General features: G+C 46.3%; 1 protein-coding gene across 10 annotated transcripts in view; it reads right to left on the reverse strand.

The window, feature by feature from the left end:
- Positions 1-16920, reverse strand: part of ITPR1 (inositol 1,4,5-trisphosphate receptor type 1) — a 163756-nt gene that overhangs the window by 141786 nt on the left and 5050 nt on the right. For all 10 annotated transcript variants that reach the window (XM_039378492.1, XM_039378491.1, XM_039378488.1 and 7 more), the window contains exons 2-3: positions 7447-7554; positions 3695-3765 (exon numbers count right to left, since the gene is read on the reverse strand). In XM_039378492.1, coding sequence (XP_039234426.1) covers positions 3695-3765; positions 7447-7538 — 163 coding nt within the window. In that variant the 5' untranslated portion in view covers positions 7539-7554. The remainder of the gene's footprint in view (positions 1-3694; positions 3766-7446; positions 7555-16920) is intronic.

Consider the following 16920-nt stretch of genomic DNA (forward strand, 5'->3'; position numbering starts at 1 on the left):
CATCCAACCTCAGGTGCTCTGTAATCCTGATTGGGATGGGGTGAAGAAAGAAAAACTCAGCCTCCATACCTTCAAGTGGTCAAAGGAATATTTTAAGGACCAAGAGGCACCACAGCATTTAATATAATAATAACTGCAGGTAAACACTCACAGGAACTTGAGGGTTCTGGACCAACACCTTCCTTTGGAGTTCTTTCATCTCCAGCACTTCACTTTTTTCCATCTAATACATTGAATTTTTATTTATTTTTTAACATCTCATCTACACTTTTACTCCAAACCTTACCCGACCATTTTCTCTCTTGCATTCACTCCTTTCAGGGCTCCACCACCACCAGATCCCTCTGTCAGCCTCTTCTGTCAACAAAGCAGGCCCTGGGGTCCTCAGGACGCCTCTGCCTCCCCTCCCAGCAGCCTGGATGTTTCCATCCCTCCCATCCCTGACTCTGTGCTGCTGCACATCAGCCTGTTCCACCCAGCACTCCCCTCGCTGCATTTTCCCCAGGACAACTCCAAGCCAACCTTTTTTTAAAGCAGGGACTTACTACAAAAAGCCCTCCTCCGTTTCAGCTGGGAAGTGGCTGCTTTTAGGAACACACTCCCCAGGCAGGGACTGTTTTCACACCCCGAGCAGGTTATCAGTGTTTGGTGACAGAATATACTCATATTTTAGCATTCCTGGCAAACCCTCCTCCCAGGAGAGGCTCTCTCCAGGCAGAGGGATGGTGCACACACCCCACCACTTCGTGCACAGCAGCTCTGCTCTCATTCAAGGGTCTAAAGTGGAAAGAAAAACCACCACCCTCTAGACCTGGGCCTTGCTGCTGCCTCGAGATGCAGGTGATTAAGTGTAGCCTAGGCAACATCATTTTTTAAAACCTGAAACACCTATGCCTGAGGAAAAAAAGCTGGATGGATTCCTCCTGCCACTGGATAGATAGGTTTGGTTTCACACTGAATTTTCTTGGAGTCATGTCTGCATATCTGAGCAGTCAATCTTCCTCCCAGAGATCTCTCATCGCTTCGATTAAGCATGAAATTTATATTTACAGCTCTTTTACATCTGCCCACAGAAGACAGATCTGCTCTGAGAAGCTCGGAATGACATTTCTTAAAATCACCACACAAGGGAAGATTCCCAAGCCTGGCCAGAGGTCAGATGGGACTGACCTGCACACCCAACAGCACAGCTGCTTTGAAAGGGGAGTCACACAGAGACATAAACCAGGTATAAATTCACAGCAGTGTTTTTCCAGTCCTCTGTGAAGGCAGAATGCAGGTCACTCCCACCTGATTCTTTTTGGTTTTGCTCTAATGAGATTTTTAAACATTCCTTCCAGTTGCAGCAATGCATCAGCAGGGGGGACTTGTATGAGTCCCATGAAGGTTTGTGTTGGAAGGGACCTTAAAGCCCATCCAGAGCCACCCCCTGCCATGGGCAGGGACACCTTCCACCAGCCCAGGTTGCTCCAAGCCCCGTCCAACCTGGCCTTGGACACTCCCAGGGATCCAGGGGCACCCACAGCTTCTCTGGGCAACCTGTGCCAGGGCCTCCCCACCCTCCCAGGGGAGGATTCCTTCCCAATATCTCACCTAAATCTACCCCTTCCAGACAATATATGAACACCCTCGGGCACCATGTTAAAGTTTACAGGACAGAACAACATTTGCCCAGCAGTTCCCAGCCAAGGCTGTCCCACAGGCACCTCATGCTGTCCCTGTCACAAAACTAAACACTGACACAACTGCATCCCATTTTCCCACTGCTGCTTTATATCCCAGATGTAAATGTTGCTGTTTGGGTAAGTGTCCCTTCGGGGAGGCCTCGAGTTCTGTGTGCAAGGGAGGGATTTTTGTGAGGGGCCATAAAAACTCCGACTGAGATTGCAGGGACACGGCTGTGGGTCCTGACCTTGCCAGGAACCCCCAGTGCAACCCCAGACCAGCCTTTGGGGGCCTTTGCTTCACCACAGAAAAGGGGTATTATCCATTTCTGGGGTGATAAACTTCATCATTACCTCTTCTGAACATACTTATCGTAGAAAGCATTTTATCTCAGACTACACTTGCAAAGTGTGTGTATAAATAACAGAAATGCCTCCTAAAATTTTATGACTTTTGTTGCCATTTACCATTAAGCATAAACTTCCCCATGAAAGCTTTACTGAACTAACTACAAAGGTTGGAAAAGGTTCACACCATTCTTCCTCCCTGTATAAATTATAAGTAATATGAGAACATTTACAATGTCTAACCACAATGTTTTATGTCAGACAAACGTCTCTCTGTACTTGCAGTTCCTAAACTGTGCCTTTTTTCATTCTTTTCTCTCTCCCTCTCTCCCTCCACCTCCATCTACACTCAGCAGTCTCAGTCAAACCTGGTTTTATTCTTTCCTGTGATTTTAACATCAAGAAATGCCTCGAGTCAAGGCTCTGGTTCACATAACAACATTGTTCTCTTTTCTAGAGAGCTTAACACTGAATACTGAAACTTCCCCAGGTTGCCTCTTTAGCATTTGAATTATCAGCTCTTTAGTTTTCCAGGAAAAAGGGAGAAAAAAAAAACAACAAGAACTCACAGACTGCAGCAACATTTTAAAAGAGTTTCATTATATGAGACATCTTCATGTCATGGCAAAAAAAAAAACCCAAAAGCACTTAAAGAACAGCAAGCAAAACAAGCAGCACAGAAGGTACATGATTTTCAAGGGCAATCACCTGCAGTTCTGGCCACACCTGAACAGAATCCTGGTGATTCTGAGACCCTGGTAAAGGCAAAGCATAACCAAGGGAACAAGATTCATCCAAAGAAACAAGACACACAGTTGCTGCTACATCTGAAACAACAACAAAATCCAGCTCAACGTTTCAAACTATTTGGCTGAGTTATCCTTTGGGTAAAAGATGCATCCAAGGGGTAGGAAAAAAAAAAAAAGGAAAAAAGAATTCCAAGGTCTCTGCAAACAAAATCCCAGCTAGTGCTTCTCTTCCTGTCTGAGACTTTTCTTAAACAAGTCAGGCCTTGCCAAGCTGTGCAGAGCACCAGGCACTCATTTCTTATCACTGAGCAGAAGTTTCCTGGCAGAGTGAAAGCAAAGCCTAAGGTGGTTAATATCCAGTTAGGTCAGACAACAATAGTTGTTGCAAACATTTGCTCCTTCTTATTTTCCTCTTCTCTGAGACAGGTTTGGTTCTGGGTAATTGAAAGGCACGGGACAGAACAGAGAAAAAGAAAAGGAAATTTCCAGGGATCCTCTAAGTTTGGACAGATCTGAAAGGCAGCCTTAACTGGCAGCCCCATCTCCATCCCCTCACAAAGCCTTCTTTTCACTTCCTGGATATGGCCAGACACCTGCCTGCCCATGGGAAGTGAGGAAAGATTCCCTAGTCTGCTTTGCTTGTGTGTGCAGCTCTTGCTTTACCCATTAAACTGTCTGCACCTCAACCCACGAGTTTCTCACTTTTACTCTCCCATCCCACCGGGGTGGGGCTGAGTTGCCAACTCAGGTTAAACCACAACAGGCATTCACACATAGGTATTTTTTCCTCCCCCCATGAGTTGTCCTTCATGGAAGGAGATGACACTAAAATATGCTCTAGAAAGCAGAGAGGTCAGGAATCGTTCCACGTGGCTGCACAAAGTGAAGAATCATTTCTAACCAGCAGGGTAACGAGCTGTCCAACCGACTTACCTCGGAATTTTTTGGGTGGGTTGTTAAGATCCCCTGCCTCTGGCTGCACAACGCACCGATCATCCACAAGGCTGCAAAGAAATGAGCAGCAAAGTGAGATTTTATCCCCCTGGCAGTTCCCCACGTCCTCGTTAGCAAAACCAAAGTGGTTCACTTGCAATATTTCATCCGAGTGGCCACTTGAGCAGAAGACATTCCCCAAATGCCATCTTATGCCAGATCTTGGTCAGAAGCATGCAGCTAATTTGTACTGTTGCCCAGAGCTATGCTCCTGGTAGGTGGGACAATAAATAAGTCATTGCTCCTGTGTTCTGCATCATCTTTATGTCCCCTCCTGGAGGTGCAGACAGAACAGCCCATATTCTAGGGAGGTGACAGACACCCTTAGAACAGCCACTGCCTCTTGGACAGATTTGAGTCACGCTCAAAATGTGTTTATATGGGCAGAGAACAGCAAAATATGACAACTATGCAAACTGGACACTGACCCTGTGGTCCCTCAAGTATTAAAAAATGGCAGAAACAGTCACTGCCACGGTAAAAATTGACTCCTGAGAGAAAGGAAGGCACAGACAGACCCTCCTGCTCCCCAGGCAAACACAAGGTGAGCCAAGGGGTCGAGCCAACCTCCTCCTGTTCTACCAGGAAGGAGGGGAGCTGGACAAGTGAGGCCAAGAGATTCCAATAGGGAATGCCAGGACCAAGCTTTGTGTGAATACACACCTGTAAAAACCCCAGAGGGTCAATTAAACCCCACAGAATGAAGGGAATAGTTAAGAGGCACCTGTTCCCACTGCTCTGCCCCCAGCACACTTTGGATCGGGGTGGAATCGCACTTTTAGTGACACCACCTCCAAATTGTGAAATTGCAGCTGTAACCAAACATTTCGTGGTTTGATTTGATCCTCAGTGACTCAATTTGGCCCCGAAAAAACAATCTGTCAAAGAGGCTTCTACACAGAAGTAGAAAGTAAAACTCCAAGGTCAAAGGTTTGAGAGGTCCATTCCCATGCAGAATCAACTTGAGAGAGACTGAGACCTAGAATATGAGAGTTGTTCCTTGCAGGGGCTGGTCACATGCAGGGAGCATCTTGAGACAACAACTACAGAAAACAACCAAGTGCATGAAAATTCAGAGATCAGAGACACTAAGTGGACTCAACAGTTCTATGCATCTAAAATTCGCATATGCAAAACATTCAGAGTAAACTGCTTTTTCCCCATGGATTTTCTCCCTATTCGGGATTATATAGACATAGAGGTGCTCCTGCATGAATGGTATTAATATTTGAGCTGAAGCACCTGCTTCTAGTGAACTAAGGGCCAAAAAGTATCAAAGGGGTTACTCTGATCATCCCACACAGAGATCATCTCAGTGCAATATATCCCTCTCATCTGAGATTTAACTGGAAGTGAAGAGGAACTTCCCAAACTACCGAGAGAAAAATTTTCCAGGGTGAGAAACACAGAAGAAGATATATCGTAGCCCAGTAATCACTGTGATGGCAGCACTGAGTTTGGGAAACAGCAAGAGTAAAGTCCTGATTAAGCAACAGTCATGTCATAGGAATATTAATTAGGAACACTCTTCAGAGATTTAGGACAGCATTAGAATGTGTAGTGGTATCTGCTCCTCAACCTTCAGTAACCACATGAACAAGTCATTACACATTGTTATGACATCAGACTGTCAAAACTCCACATGGGCTAAAGGACAATTACACCAAATCTTTCCTTTGCTGCTTTAATTTTCTCCAGGACAAAGACTAAATTAAATATGGGACAAAACTAATTAGATTATGAAGGCTTATTAAGATGATAATGCATTTCATGTTTCACATAGCAATTAGGATTTCTGGCTTAAATTAGGCTCAGAAGATATGTGGCCATTATATAATGCAGTTACCTTAACACAGCACTAACCAAATCAGAGAGGAGGCTTGGGAACACTGGGGGGTCTTTGGGCCTGCCATGAGAACGCCTCATCAAGCCTAGAAAACACACGTGCTCGGGGCCTGTGATGTCCAAAAGGACCACCCATGGTGAAAAATCTCTGCTCAGCAATGCCATCAAAGCCACAGCCACTGCAAACTGGTCATCATGCACCGGGTGGGGTCCGACACAACAGCGCGGCTTTCTACTCGCTCGGGGATTAGTTACTGCCAAACTTCAGGACTGGGGAGAAAGAAAAGAGCCAAATGTCCCACAGAGTTCATGTTGCCAGTGTTCAGCAGATAGTATTTGGCCAGTCACTGATCGAGTACTGCAGAGTGCACGTGGCATATTTGACCAGGGCCTGGGAAATCTGTCAAATACATTTTCGCCAAATACTATTCGACCGACCCTACTTACTACACCCCTTGCTTTTATCATACCTTCTTTCCTTTCTGGCAGCATCCCATATTTTCTTCTCTTTCCTATAATAGATCATGGTGCATCTTCAGTGTCTGCTTCCTTCTCTGCCCCCTTATTTTCCAGAATCCTAATGGCTAGAGGACTAAACCTACAAGTTAGTTCGGAGTCACTCAGGTGAGATTCCAGCCCGTGGTTTCCTGCCGAGACACTTACCAGGATGCTGTCTTTGTACCCTGCTTGGGAGCTCCATTTATCAGATGCATCTGGACAGTAGGCATCAAAAAATTTGCTGTCACTGTACCCACCCTGAGGCCCTTATGGCTACTGGAAATGAGAAAGAGCACGTTGTGTGTGTGCCCACTCCCCACAGCCACCTGCCTGGTGCCTCCTGGCTGCTCCTTCAGCACTGAGGTCCCACAGCCATGCACACTATTCCCTCCCTCTGATTGCTCCTGGCTTTGGGAGAAGGTGGCAGATGTGCTCCTGGAGCTCCTCACTCGACCCCCTGCAAGGTCTCTGCCTTTGGAGAGGTTTCTCCTCAGCAGGATAAAACAGCTCCTGTCCCTCCTCAGAGTCACCATCCAGTTCCGTGGCTTTGCTCTGCCAACTCTTCCTTTTCCCACGTGAAAGGCTACTTTTCTGATCACTGGAGGAGCAGGCACTTCCCACTGCTCCAGAGGAACTCTCTCCAGAGCCCCTGCTCAGTGTCTTCGGGAAGGAAGCACGTAGGAGCACTGTGGGAAGCAGGAGTTGGCACAGCACAGCTCCCACCACAGCTCCAGGGCTCTGCCACTGCCTTGGGCAAACACAAGGGTCAAAACATGTTCTCCTTTCACTGGAGAAGAACAACTTTATTTGTATGAGAAACCTCAAATTAAACCTCAATTTAAGACAAAACTAATCATAGTGATGAGTTAGTGGTATATAAACTATTTGGCTTGGGGGTTCTTTTTATATATATATATATATATTTAAACTACTTACATGGCCTATGCTACAGCCTCTTTTCCAGTCAGCAGATTGCACTGGGGTCTATTCAGCCCTGACTGGGGCAAGGGGCAGGGAGGGACAGGACGGGACACACGGATGGACATGGGACAGACAACAACACGAAAGTCATTTCATTGCATCCACTCCCTCTACCCACACCTTCACTTGACAAGGTCCTTCCTCCCCACCAAGGACATCCAAACCACACCACAGCCATTGATACGCTCTCCAGCCTCCCATCTACCCTGCCACGGTAACTTTAGGCCATCTTTAAATGCAGGGCCAAATCCATACATAAAGCTACTTTGCTTTACCCAGTATTCCCTGGGATCAGGCTCAGGAGAGCTGGCTGAGCTCTGCTAGCCCTTCTTACGTTGCTTTTAGTACAAGAGAACAGCTGTTCTTACCCCAAAGTGCTAATAAATCCATTTGTTGAGCCCTCTGCATAGAGAGAACAAATATCTCCAATATGAAGGAAGCTCGACATCTTGTCAGTCATCTCTGGCTTACTGCCCCTGGAAGGGAGAAGAGAGGAGAAAGCACAAGGTTAACGAGGAAGAATTTCTTGGTGGAACCAGAGGTTACAACAACAGGACCCTTCACTTCTGACTGTGCATTTGTTTGAAAAACTGAACAAGTTCTTGCACTGGAATTTCAGGTATCAAAGAAATCCCAGCACGGCACAGTGCCTGCTTGGAAAAACAAACAAGGGAAAAAAAACAAGCAGCTACTGGCATCCCATTCCATTTGGGAATGTTTTACAGGCAGCCACTTCCATCCCAAAGGATGCTCAGTGATTTCAGTCCAGGTGAACCAGTCCATTCCATGCCTCCAGTGGCAGGAAAGGGAGGGAAGAGTGGGATGCCTCCGTTTATTATTTGTATCTAAATCACAACACATTTCTCTGCCAGATCCTTTGTCAGAATCAAAGGCAGGTCCAAGCACATTTTAAAGGCTCTCCCGTGCTGGAATGGTGCTCCTGGGAAAGGGGATGTAAAATATTGATGTGATTCCTGTAGGTATTTTTTGGTCATGTCAATAATTTGTCACAACCAACACCAGCAGCCTCCTGCTCACACCTGCAGGCCCCAAGACAGAATTAGGTGAAGACCCACTGAATAAGCCTGACAACAGATTTTGCATGGAAAAACAGAAAGATTAAGATTTTTCTGAGTCAAATACTCTATTAGGCAGACAAATCCCCGTGAAATCAGCAATACTTCAATCCTGGGTTTAAAATAGCTGGCCTAAATGTAACACTGAGGAGACAGACACTGAGTGTTGTCAACTCCCACTGTATTAAGAAGTTTATTTTCTCTAAAACCCCAAATCCTGGCCAGAATGACACAGAACCCACCTGTCATTTCAATAAATATAGCAAAGCGAGTGTGGCTCTGTCACAGCAGGAGAGAGACAAACAACACGAGCCCGGAGAAAAAACCCAACTAAAGAAACCTTCAAAGACATCTCTTCCAAGCCCAATATTTCTGGTTTCCAGGAGATGCTCCCAAAGCCCTGCTTTTTGATCACCCAGTTCAAAACACCGAAATATCCTGTGTTTGAGGCCTCGAACAGCAGAAGCAACGAGGCTCTTCCAAGTTGCTCCTCCTCGCAGGCTGTGACCTGTTCCACGGCCAACACTGCCAGATTTAGGGGAAAAATAACTGAAAGCACTTCCACCCTCTCAGACATCACACCTTTAAACGGTCTGTGACCAGGAGAACTGAGCAGCAGGAAGTTCTGCTGATTACAGAGCACAGCCCTGACTTTGTACCGGGAGAAATATTCCCTTTCACTGAGCATTATCTTGCTTACCCAAAGTGTAAGATCAGTTTGCTAAGCAAGGCTGGAGCTCAGCAAGGACAGATTCAGGGAGATCTAAAAGGTGATGCTGATAATGCAGCTGGGAAAGTGCAACAAAAACCTGAAGTTAACAATTTTTCTCTGAAAAGCTCCAACCAGCTCTCCCTCCTCACCCCTAGAGCGTTGGTGCTGGTGGGAGTAACAACCATTTCCATTATTATTAAGTCAAAGCACATTGTAGACATTCCCATGCCTGTAAATCTGTGTCATTTGTACAATTAAAAACAAATTGAGGAAAATCAGGAGATAACAGGCCAAGCTGATATGCAGGTAAAGGGGTCTCAGCCCCTCTGGAATCTGCACACACAAGCAAACATTTGGCTCCAGGTTGCCTGTTTAATGCCAAGTCCTTCAGCCTCTGCATGTCACACAGCCTGTTCCCATTCTATCTTGATAAGTGGACAGAAAAACATCACTACCTATTTTAAGATGTATGCCACAAAACATACACAAATATGCAGAGGGACTGAATTAGCAGCACCAGAAATACAGCTCTGCATTTCCTGACTTGGATGGTAACTACCAACTTCAGACTAAAAAAACTTATTTTCCCTCAAAATTAAGCCCTGAATTAATACAGCCCGAAGCAAAAAGGTGTTAAAGTCAACAGGAAATGCAGATACTTCCAAATGACCCCTTCCTACAAGGGCATTAAGGTCTCCTGCTCAGGGTGTGAGGGGGATTACCCTTCCCTTTGCAAGAGGCAGATGTTCACCCCAGCTGTTCCCAAGGGAATGTAGAGGTCAAAATTATTGACTTCCATCTGAGATTTTTTTCTTGGCAAAAATAAATAATCTCAGCCCATTGACCAAACTCAGGCCCAGGGATGGACAAGCAAATTCCTGCATCACTTTCCAGGATACAGCCTCAATTTCCTTCTATTTTCTCCAGTGAGGAAGATCCCAACACACCACGATGCTGTACCCTGACAAACCACGACAGTGCAAACCCCTAAAATAAGCTCTTTTGCAATTCACTGACATTTCCACTAATAAAATCTTTAGCAGCTTCACCTCTAACCATCATACAGTTCTGGAGAACAGAAAGGTCGTGTTAAGCCTGGCAGGAGTTCAGATATGACTGAATTTCATCGCTGGGCTCTTCACCAGATCCTTTTCAGAATTTTCTGGGCAAGCTTGCAAAGCCACCCCTCCAGAGTTGGATTGTGCTTCCAAGCACCTCAGGGTGCAAACTGGAAGCCCAGGCCCTCCTGCTCCCAAACAGGACCAGCTTCCTGCTGGTCAGCAGCCTGGCTGGAGTTAAGCCTTACAAAGGGTTGGGCTGGCAACAGTAATCTTATTTTTGGAGGCTTAAGCGTGGATTATTTACCACATTAAGTCCTCACTCCCACTTTTCTTGTATTTTTGAACCCTGTTCTAACACCCATCAATGTGATGTCATCTCCAACACACCAGGAGCTGCTCGGATGGAGTTCCATCACCTCGGGAAGCACGAGCCAATTCCCAGTGGGGTGAGCTCTTTATAAAATACTGACTTATCCTAAGGCTTACCTACAGTCAAAACCAACGCTGTCTATATCTATTCTTTAATAACTGAATGGCAAAAGTCAGTCCCCTCGACATTTATCTCCAAACCTGCTGTTTCTGAGGTTGGCTGGTGCTCAGGAACATGCTGCACTGGCAGATGGAGCGAGGGACTCAGTGACCCAACGGGCCTCCCCACATGCAAGAGCTGCAAGGAAAGAGAATAATTTCTACACTGATTTATCTTCAAAGCTGGTTTTTGCCTCCTCAAAAGGGACTTGTGACACCTAACAAAATCATGCCAGTTATTTGCATTAAATCACTACATGATCAGCCACCACAAACCGAGTGTTTTCCACCTTTGACAAGGATAACCAGGAAACGTGAGGCAAAGGTTTTCAAGAGCACAATTTCCAAATATCCAGTTTAAAAACCTTTTAAAAGAAGAGGCGTATCAACAACAGCAGACCACACTAATCCTGCCCAGATCAGACCTCTGTGGGGTTCATTTCTGATTATTCTCTTCAGCTGGAGAAGCCAGAGGTTGAGGCAGCAAAAACCTGTCAGCCTTGGCACGCTCACCCCAAATTCAGAACACGGGGACTGAGGAGAGCAAGTTTCCTCCTGGACAGATCAGCCAGAGCATCTCTGTGTGTCCCCTGGCCACAGAGAGACACTTCCCTCCTCACTGCACCAGCCAGAGATGGGAGATGACCTCAAGCAGCCCCTGGGTACACAGGGCAGGAGGATTCTCAACCCTCCCCGTCCCTGGCTCTCGTGGGTACAGAACAATCACTGCTCATAAAGCAATTGTGCTGCGTAGACAAACACAACCATTACCCCACAGTTTATTTATTTTAGATATGCCCGTGCCAGGAGCAATTGACTGAAACCAGAGGAGGGGACGGCCCTAAAGGAACAGTTGCAGTTATTCCCTGCACAGTCCCATTTTTAATGGCATTCTCACACCCTTGCAAGAGGGGAGTCCTGCGAGAAACCCCTCCAGCTCCAGCCCACGGAGCATTGTCCTCCTTTTCTCCTTAACACTGAGGGAAAACAAGATTCCTTCTAGGTAAACTCACTTAAAACAAATCCAAGATGAAGCACTGATAAGCATGGCAATATCTAGTATAAATTAGGTTTTTCCAAGCAGCTGAACTCAGGTGGCAGCAATATCAACAGCAGCTACACTAGTTTTCAAAATAATGTTCTTCTCCCACTGAGCTGGAGGGTCTAATTTTGACAGATAGAAAGACTGACTGAATTTTTCAAAAGAAACCTAAACTAAAAGTGGACTGTACACTGAGAAGTAAACTATAACTACCCATAGACATCAAAAACTACCTGAGAGATAAACATATTCTATAATACTTTTTTATGCCTTGAAAGCCTAAATTTTTATAATTATGCTGGTGATGATTGCCTCATGTATATAAAAAGGTTAGTGTGTCTTTAGATATGTTTATATCCAGTTTATCTGCACAGGAAAACAAAATGAAGTTTCTGTTTAGGAAGCTACCAAAATCAATAAATAAATACAGCAATCTGTTGAATTTCCTGGGAATTGCAGACACTGATTTCCGAGTCATTTGGCTCTATGGGACTGGATCTGAAAATGCATTAGTGAAATCCAGGCAGTGAATTAAACCCAGGAAAACCTGCTGTTCACCTCAGGAGCCTCAGGACTTGCCTTTCCCCTCCTGCTCTGGTGAACACAAACCTACATCACAACCCCACGAGTTCGATCTTCTGACTGAACACGAAGTGCCACAATTCTGGGGGTCAGTTCTGATTATTTCTCACCATAGATTATCCTGTGTGTGTCCTCAAAGCAAGCTGGTTTCCCTAAGGCAAAAGGGGCTGAAAAGACCCAGTTCTGAAATGCAAACTGGGGATTTGAACAAGCCCTTGACCACCAGCACCTTCCCAACCCAAAGACCCTCCCTCTGGCTCTCAGGACTATTTTGGGGCACAAGCAGAGCACAGGCTCAGCCTGATGGCCTTGAACAAGCCAGTATCAGTTTGGTGTAGTCACTGAAATTCAGTCCTTTCTCTCATGCAAACACATTTCACAGTGGCAGTTACAGCAGAATTACCAGTGAAAACACGGGAAAAATCAAACTGACTGTTAACTATCAAATACCTTAATGAGACAGCTGCTTTCTGAAAACCTCAGAATGGGAAATGCAACTGCTTTGTAAACATTTCACACTAATTTGCCCCATCACTCATCTCGATCCTGACGCTAAATGAGAAAAAACAGGCTCCAGAGTGACACTGGAAGTTTGCTTTCCTTGAAGAGCAGAGTCAAGGCCCCGTTTGAAGTCCCTCCTCACGGGGACTGTTTGTGACAACACTGCTGCACTGCAGTTATTCCTCATCTCAATTGTTTGCTGAAAGGCTTTTCAAAGCACCCAAAGCTATTTTCCCCATTTCACGTCTCACACGCCTGCTTTTGTGTGGGATTTTAATTCTTTACCTTATGACTGCAAATCCTATTTGTAAAATAAACGAGAGCGAATTTGTCTCGGTGCCGATGGTTTGATTTCCAGCAACCGGGATACAAATTACTTAATCTTTTTAAGATGGTTCTAATGATGTTTGTTTGGAGCAGAAAAAGCTCCTTGCTGTGCCTTGCAGTCCCATGATGCACTCGGTTCTCTGCTGGCATATTTTCACTGTGCTTTAGTGCTCAATTAAATAGAGATTGGCAATTTTATATGTACAGGGACCGAAGCTACACTTCATCAAAGTCTTTTTCACTATCTTGGTGGTTTAGTTACCAATAAAATCTCTAACTGTACTGAAGTGCTTCAGCTTCATGACTGCAGACAGGAAACTCCATAGTGAAAGTTTAATTTTGCCTCAGTTTTTGACAGAAACAAGAGCAGAGTTTACGGGTAGAGAGACGACAAAGAAGCAAACACAGAGAACTGCTTAATGGCATAAGCATGTGAAGAATCATCCAAAAACTAACAGATCTGAGAACCCCCAAGACCAGGGAAGTCTGTGTTTGAATTAAATGGAATTGGGTCCTTAATATTTGTAAATTAGGCCAAGCAAAATAACATTTTTTAACTGCAACCAAACCCTGACTCCCTGTACTGACCTGGAAGTCCAACGCTTATACAACTTGGTAAACCCACTTTACAGCATTACTTGGCTGAAATTTTGGCCCTACAGACTCGATCCAACGTTTCCAACTAACATTCCATGGTTTTTTGGATAACACCCACCCAACATTCTGTATCTATTTTCACAGGTGCAGCTAACTTGAAAATCTGAGCCCGGACTTGATATTTCCAGTTCTTATTTCAGTATAAAAAGGAAGGTTTCGTCCCCGAGGGCTGTGAGAAAGATTCCTAAGAATCCCATTAAAACTGCCAAAGCAGGGAGGAAGTGCTTTATTTAAAAGCTCATCCAGTGAACAGTCACCGTGCTGGGGCTGAGGGACGAAGCTCCTCCGTCATCCGCAAAGCTTCTGACTTAGCAAATCTAAAAGGAGCTCTTTGCACACGCCAGGAAAGGCAAATCCAAGGGATTTTGGGTACTGGGATATGGAGCTGAAGGTTGGGATTCTCGTCCTGGCTCACCTGCAGCAGGAGGCTGCTCAGGAAGGGTGTTGGATGCCGAGAGGGCTCAGCACGTGTTTTATTCACATGCAGTTACATTTCAGAGATTAAACATTAAAAAAAAACCAAACCTATCAGCACAGGACGTTTATCTACCACGGGATCTTGTTTTCCATTTAACTGCAACCTTTCATGCCCAGGAGCTGCTCTCTGCCAACACATGGCACCTGATGAACCGTTAGATTAAAGGGCACAAATGCACCTTCTCAAACCAAGCATTCTCCTCCTGAGAAGCAGATTTCCCTCCCCTCTCCAGGCTGAGCAAGATGGAGCTGTGGCAGAGGGGAAGGAGGAGCAGCACAGCACCGTGACTTTCTCAAGGACATGCAGCAGGTCAGACTCAGAGCCCAGATCTGAATCCAGGTCTCCTGAATCCCCAGCCAGCAGCCCTGGTTCTCCCAGGAGGGAGCTCAGTCTCCCTGCACAGCTAATCAAGCACACGCTTCCCCTTCCTCCAGAAATAAGCTGGAAGAGGCGTGGAAATCCACACAGCAGGATGAGGGCCAAGTTAATTATCTTCTATTCATACTATTTGCCACTTCACAGATAAATAGATTTTTTTATCACATCAGTGATAAAGTTATTTCAGAAGTTACTATTTCATAGGTCCAACAGCAGTTTAAGAAAAAGGGAGAAACAGATAAAGTAATTCATTTTGTTAACTTTAACCTCAATAAATCCTCAACACAGGAAAGCAAACATGCACAATGTCCTTTTCTCCTCAGAAAGAGCACCTGCATCTTTTTATTTGCCCAGTGCAACCAGAAAATTCAGGTCAGAAGCACAGAAGTTACACTGACAGTGCTATCTTACACAGCAGCCCAAGACTGAGGTAACAAATACAACTGACAGGTCCTAGTGACAGGCACCTGCAGGGAGCTGGAAAGGGAAAATCCATTAGAGAGGCACTGTCAGGGGGAAAAAATCAGTTTTTGTTCCAAACCAAGTATGAGCTGACAGCATCTTTTTATTGCCATTAGAAGTAAGGAGCACTTCCTGGAGCTGATGTGGACTGAGGGCTGTCCTTACTGCTCCAACTGTGCTGGGAGGAGGCAGCCCAGACATCAGCCTCTGGACAAGGCCCTCACGAGGAGGCCACAAGGTTTTCCACCACTTTCCTATCAGAAGGAGAGAGTTGGAACACACCAAAAGGACCAGGACAAGCAATGTCATGGGGAAAGAGAGCAAGCTTGGTCTGTAACACCAGCTGGGGTTTGGCCAAGGAAGAAAGATGGCCAGGGGAGAAGAGGGTACAGAACAGTCTCAAGTTCATTTGTTGTGGTCATGTATCTACTGAGGGTTCACCATGGCAGGGGTGGCTCCTGCAGCCCTGCTCCTCACACCACCCCTCCACACTTCCCTCCTCACCAGGAACAGTCTCCCCATGTCAACCCTCTGCCCTTCCTTCCTCAGACTCTTCAGCAAAGGAAACACTCCCTAAATTTTGCCAAGCAGTTCCCTTGTCTCTCCGCCTCGGTAGCCTTCATCCACCTGTATCTCCCTCCGTCCCTGCTGCCCAACACTTCCCCTGTCCCCCAGTCCCACTCCCCCTCCTCCAGCACTGCACCTCGGCGGGGGCTCCCTCTCCTCCATCGCGGCTCCGCTGTCGGAATCCAGGGCTGGGCTCTGTAGGATGTCCCCTGGCACACTTGGGTCCACGCTGGCAGCGAAGTCAGCGCTTCCCTCCCGCTGGCAAGTCTCTCCCACAGGCTCAGGAGTGTCCCCGGCTCCAGAGGCAGGACCCTCAGGCTCCCGGCTCTCCCCTCCCGGACACCTCCGCAGGCTCCCGGGTCTGGGCTAAAACCTCAGTGCCTGGGACAACCAGCCCAAGAGGAGGAGCCTCTGCCAGCACATGATGGGCACGTGTGGAGAACCACTGGTGGCCTGGGGACCTACTTTGAGCCCTGCTGAGCTAAAAACCCCGATGGGCCAGGCTCCTTCACAGATGAAGGCTCCGGGTCCCAGGAGGACTTGGTCCTGTTGGCCCCCCAACAGTAATTTTCTAGAACTCGAGCACAAGTCACTCTTCTGAGGCAAAGGTTCAAAATACTGAACCATCTTATCTCAAAGAGCATTAGCAGTTGAATCTGCTAAACCCTTACAGAGGAGCAGCCAAGTACTGCAGGATTATTTTAATTAACCCTTCAGATCAAGCATCATCAGCCAGCTCAGGTATGTGTCTGCCTCCACGTCCATTGCCTCAGAGTGGGATGACACAGGACGTACCTGGACTGCAACAAAAGCTTTTTTCCCCTCAGAACTTTGTGGCAGGTTTCTGAATTTCTGAAGAAGGGGAAAGGATAAGCCAAGGCACGAAAGAAATGTTTGTCAAAGTTTCATGTGAAACTGCTACTAAACAATTCCCACAAATTACCAACAAAAAGCAAGCTCCAGCCTTTGGGCAGCAGCCATTTTTTGGCCTACTGTGATCAGACATTTCTTCCATGTACCTGCACAGAGACTATGATCTTCTGACCACAGACACTGTGCACAGGACAAGACAAGGAAAGAAGGAACTGTTTGTGTGCATCCTGACACTGGATCCATCCCCCAAGCTGACAGTTTAGAGCTTAGCACCACCTTGCTCCAAAAGCAGAGGCACTACCCAACATCCTAACCCAGAAATTTGCTTCATCTGACATTCCAATTTCTCAGAGCTCTTCCCCATCCTTTGATCACCTATTAGACAAACACGCACAGAATTCCAGACTGGACTAGGTTGGAAGGGGCCTTAAAAAGCTCATCTCATCCCACCCCCTGCCATGGGCAGGGACACCTTCCACTAGACCAGGTTGTTCCAAGCCCTGTCCAGCCTGGCCCTGGACACTTCCAGAGAAGATAATCACTGAGCTGTGAACACTCATCTTCCCACAGCACTCCTCACACTGGCATCTGGCACGTG

This window comes from Pipra filicauda, unplaced genomic scaffold (genome assembly GCF_003945595.2).
Source record: "Pipra filicauda isolate LSUMZ 115617 unplaced genomic scaffold, ASM394559v2 scaffold139_size1960392_pilon, whole genome shotgun sequence".
Lineage (NCBI taxonomy): Eukaryota > Metazoa > Chordata > Aves > Passeriformes > Pipridae > Pipra > Pipra filicauda.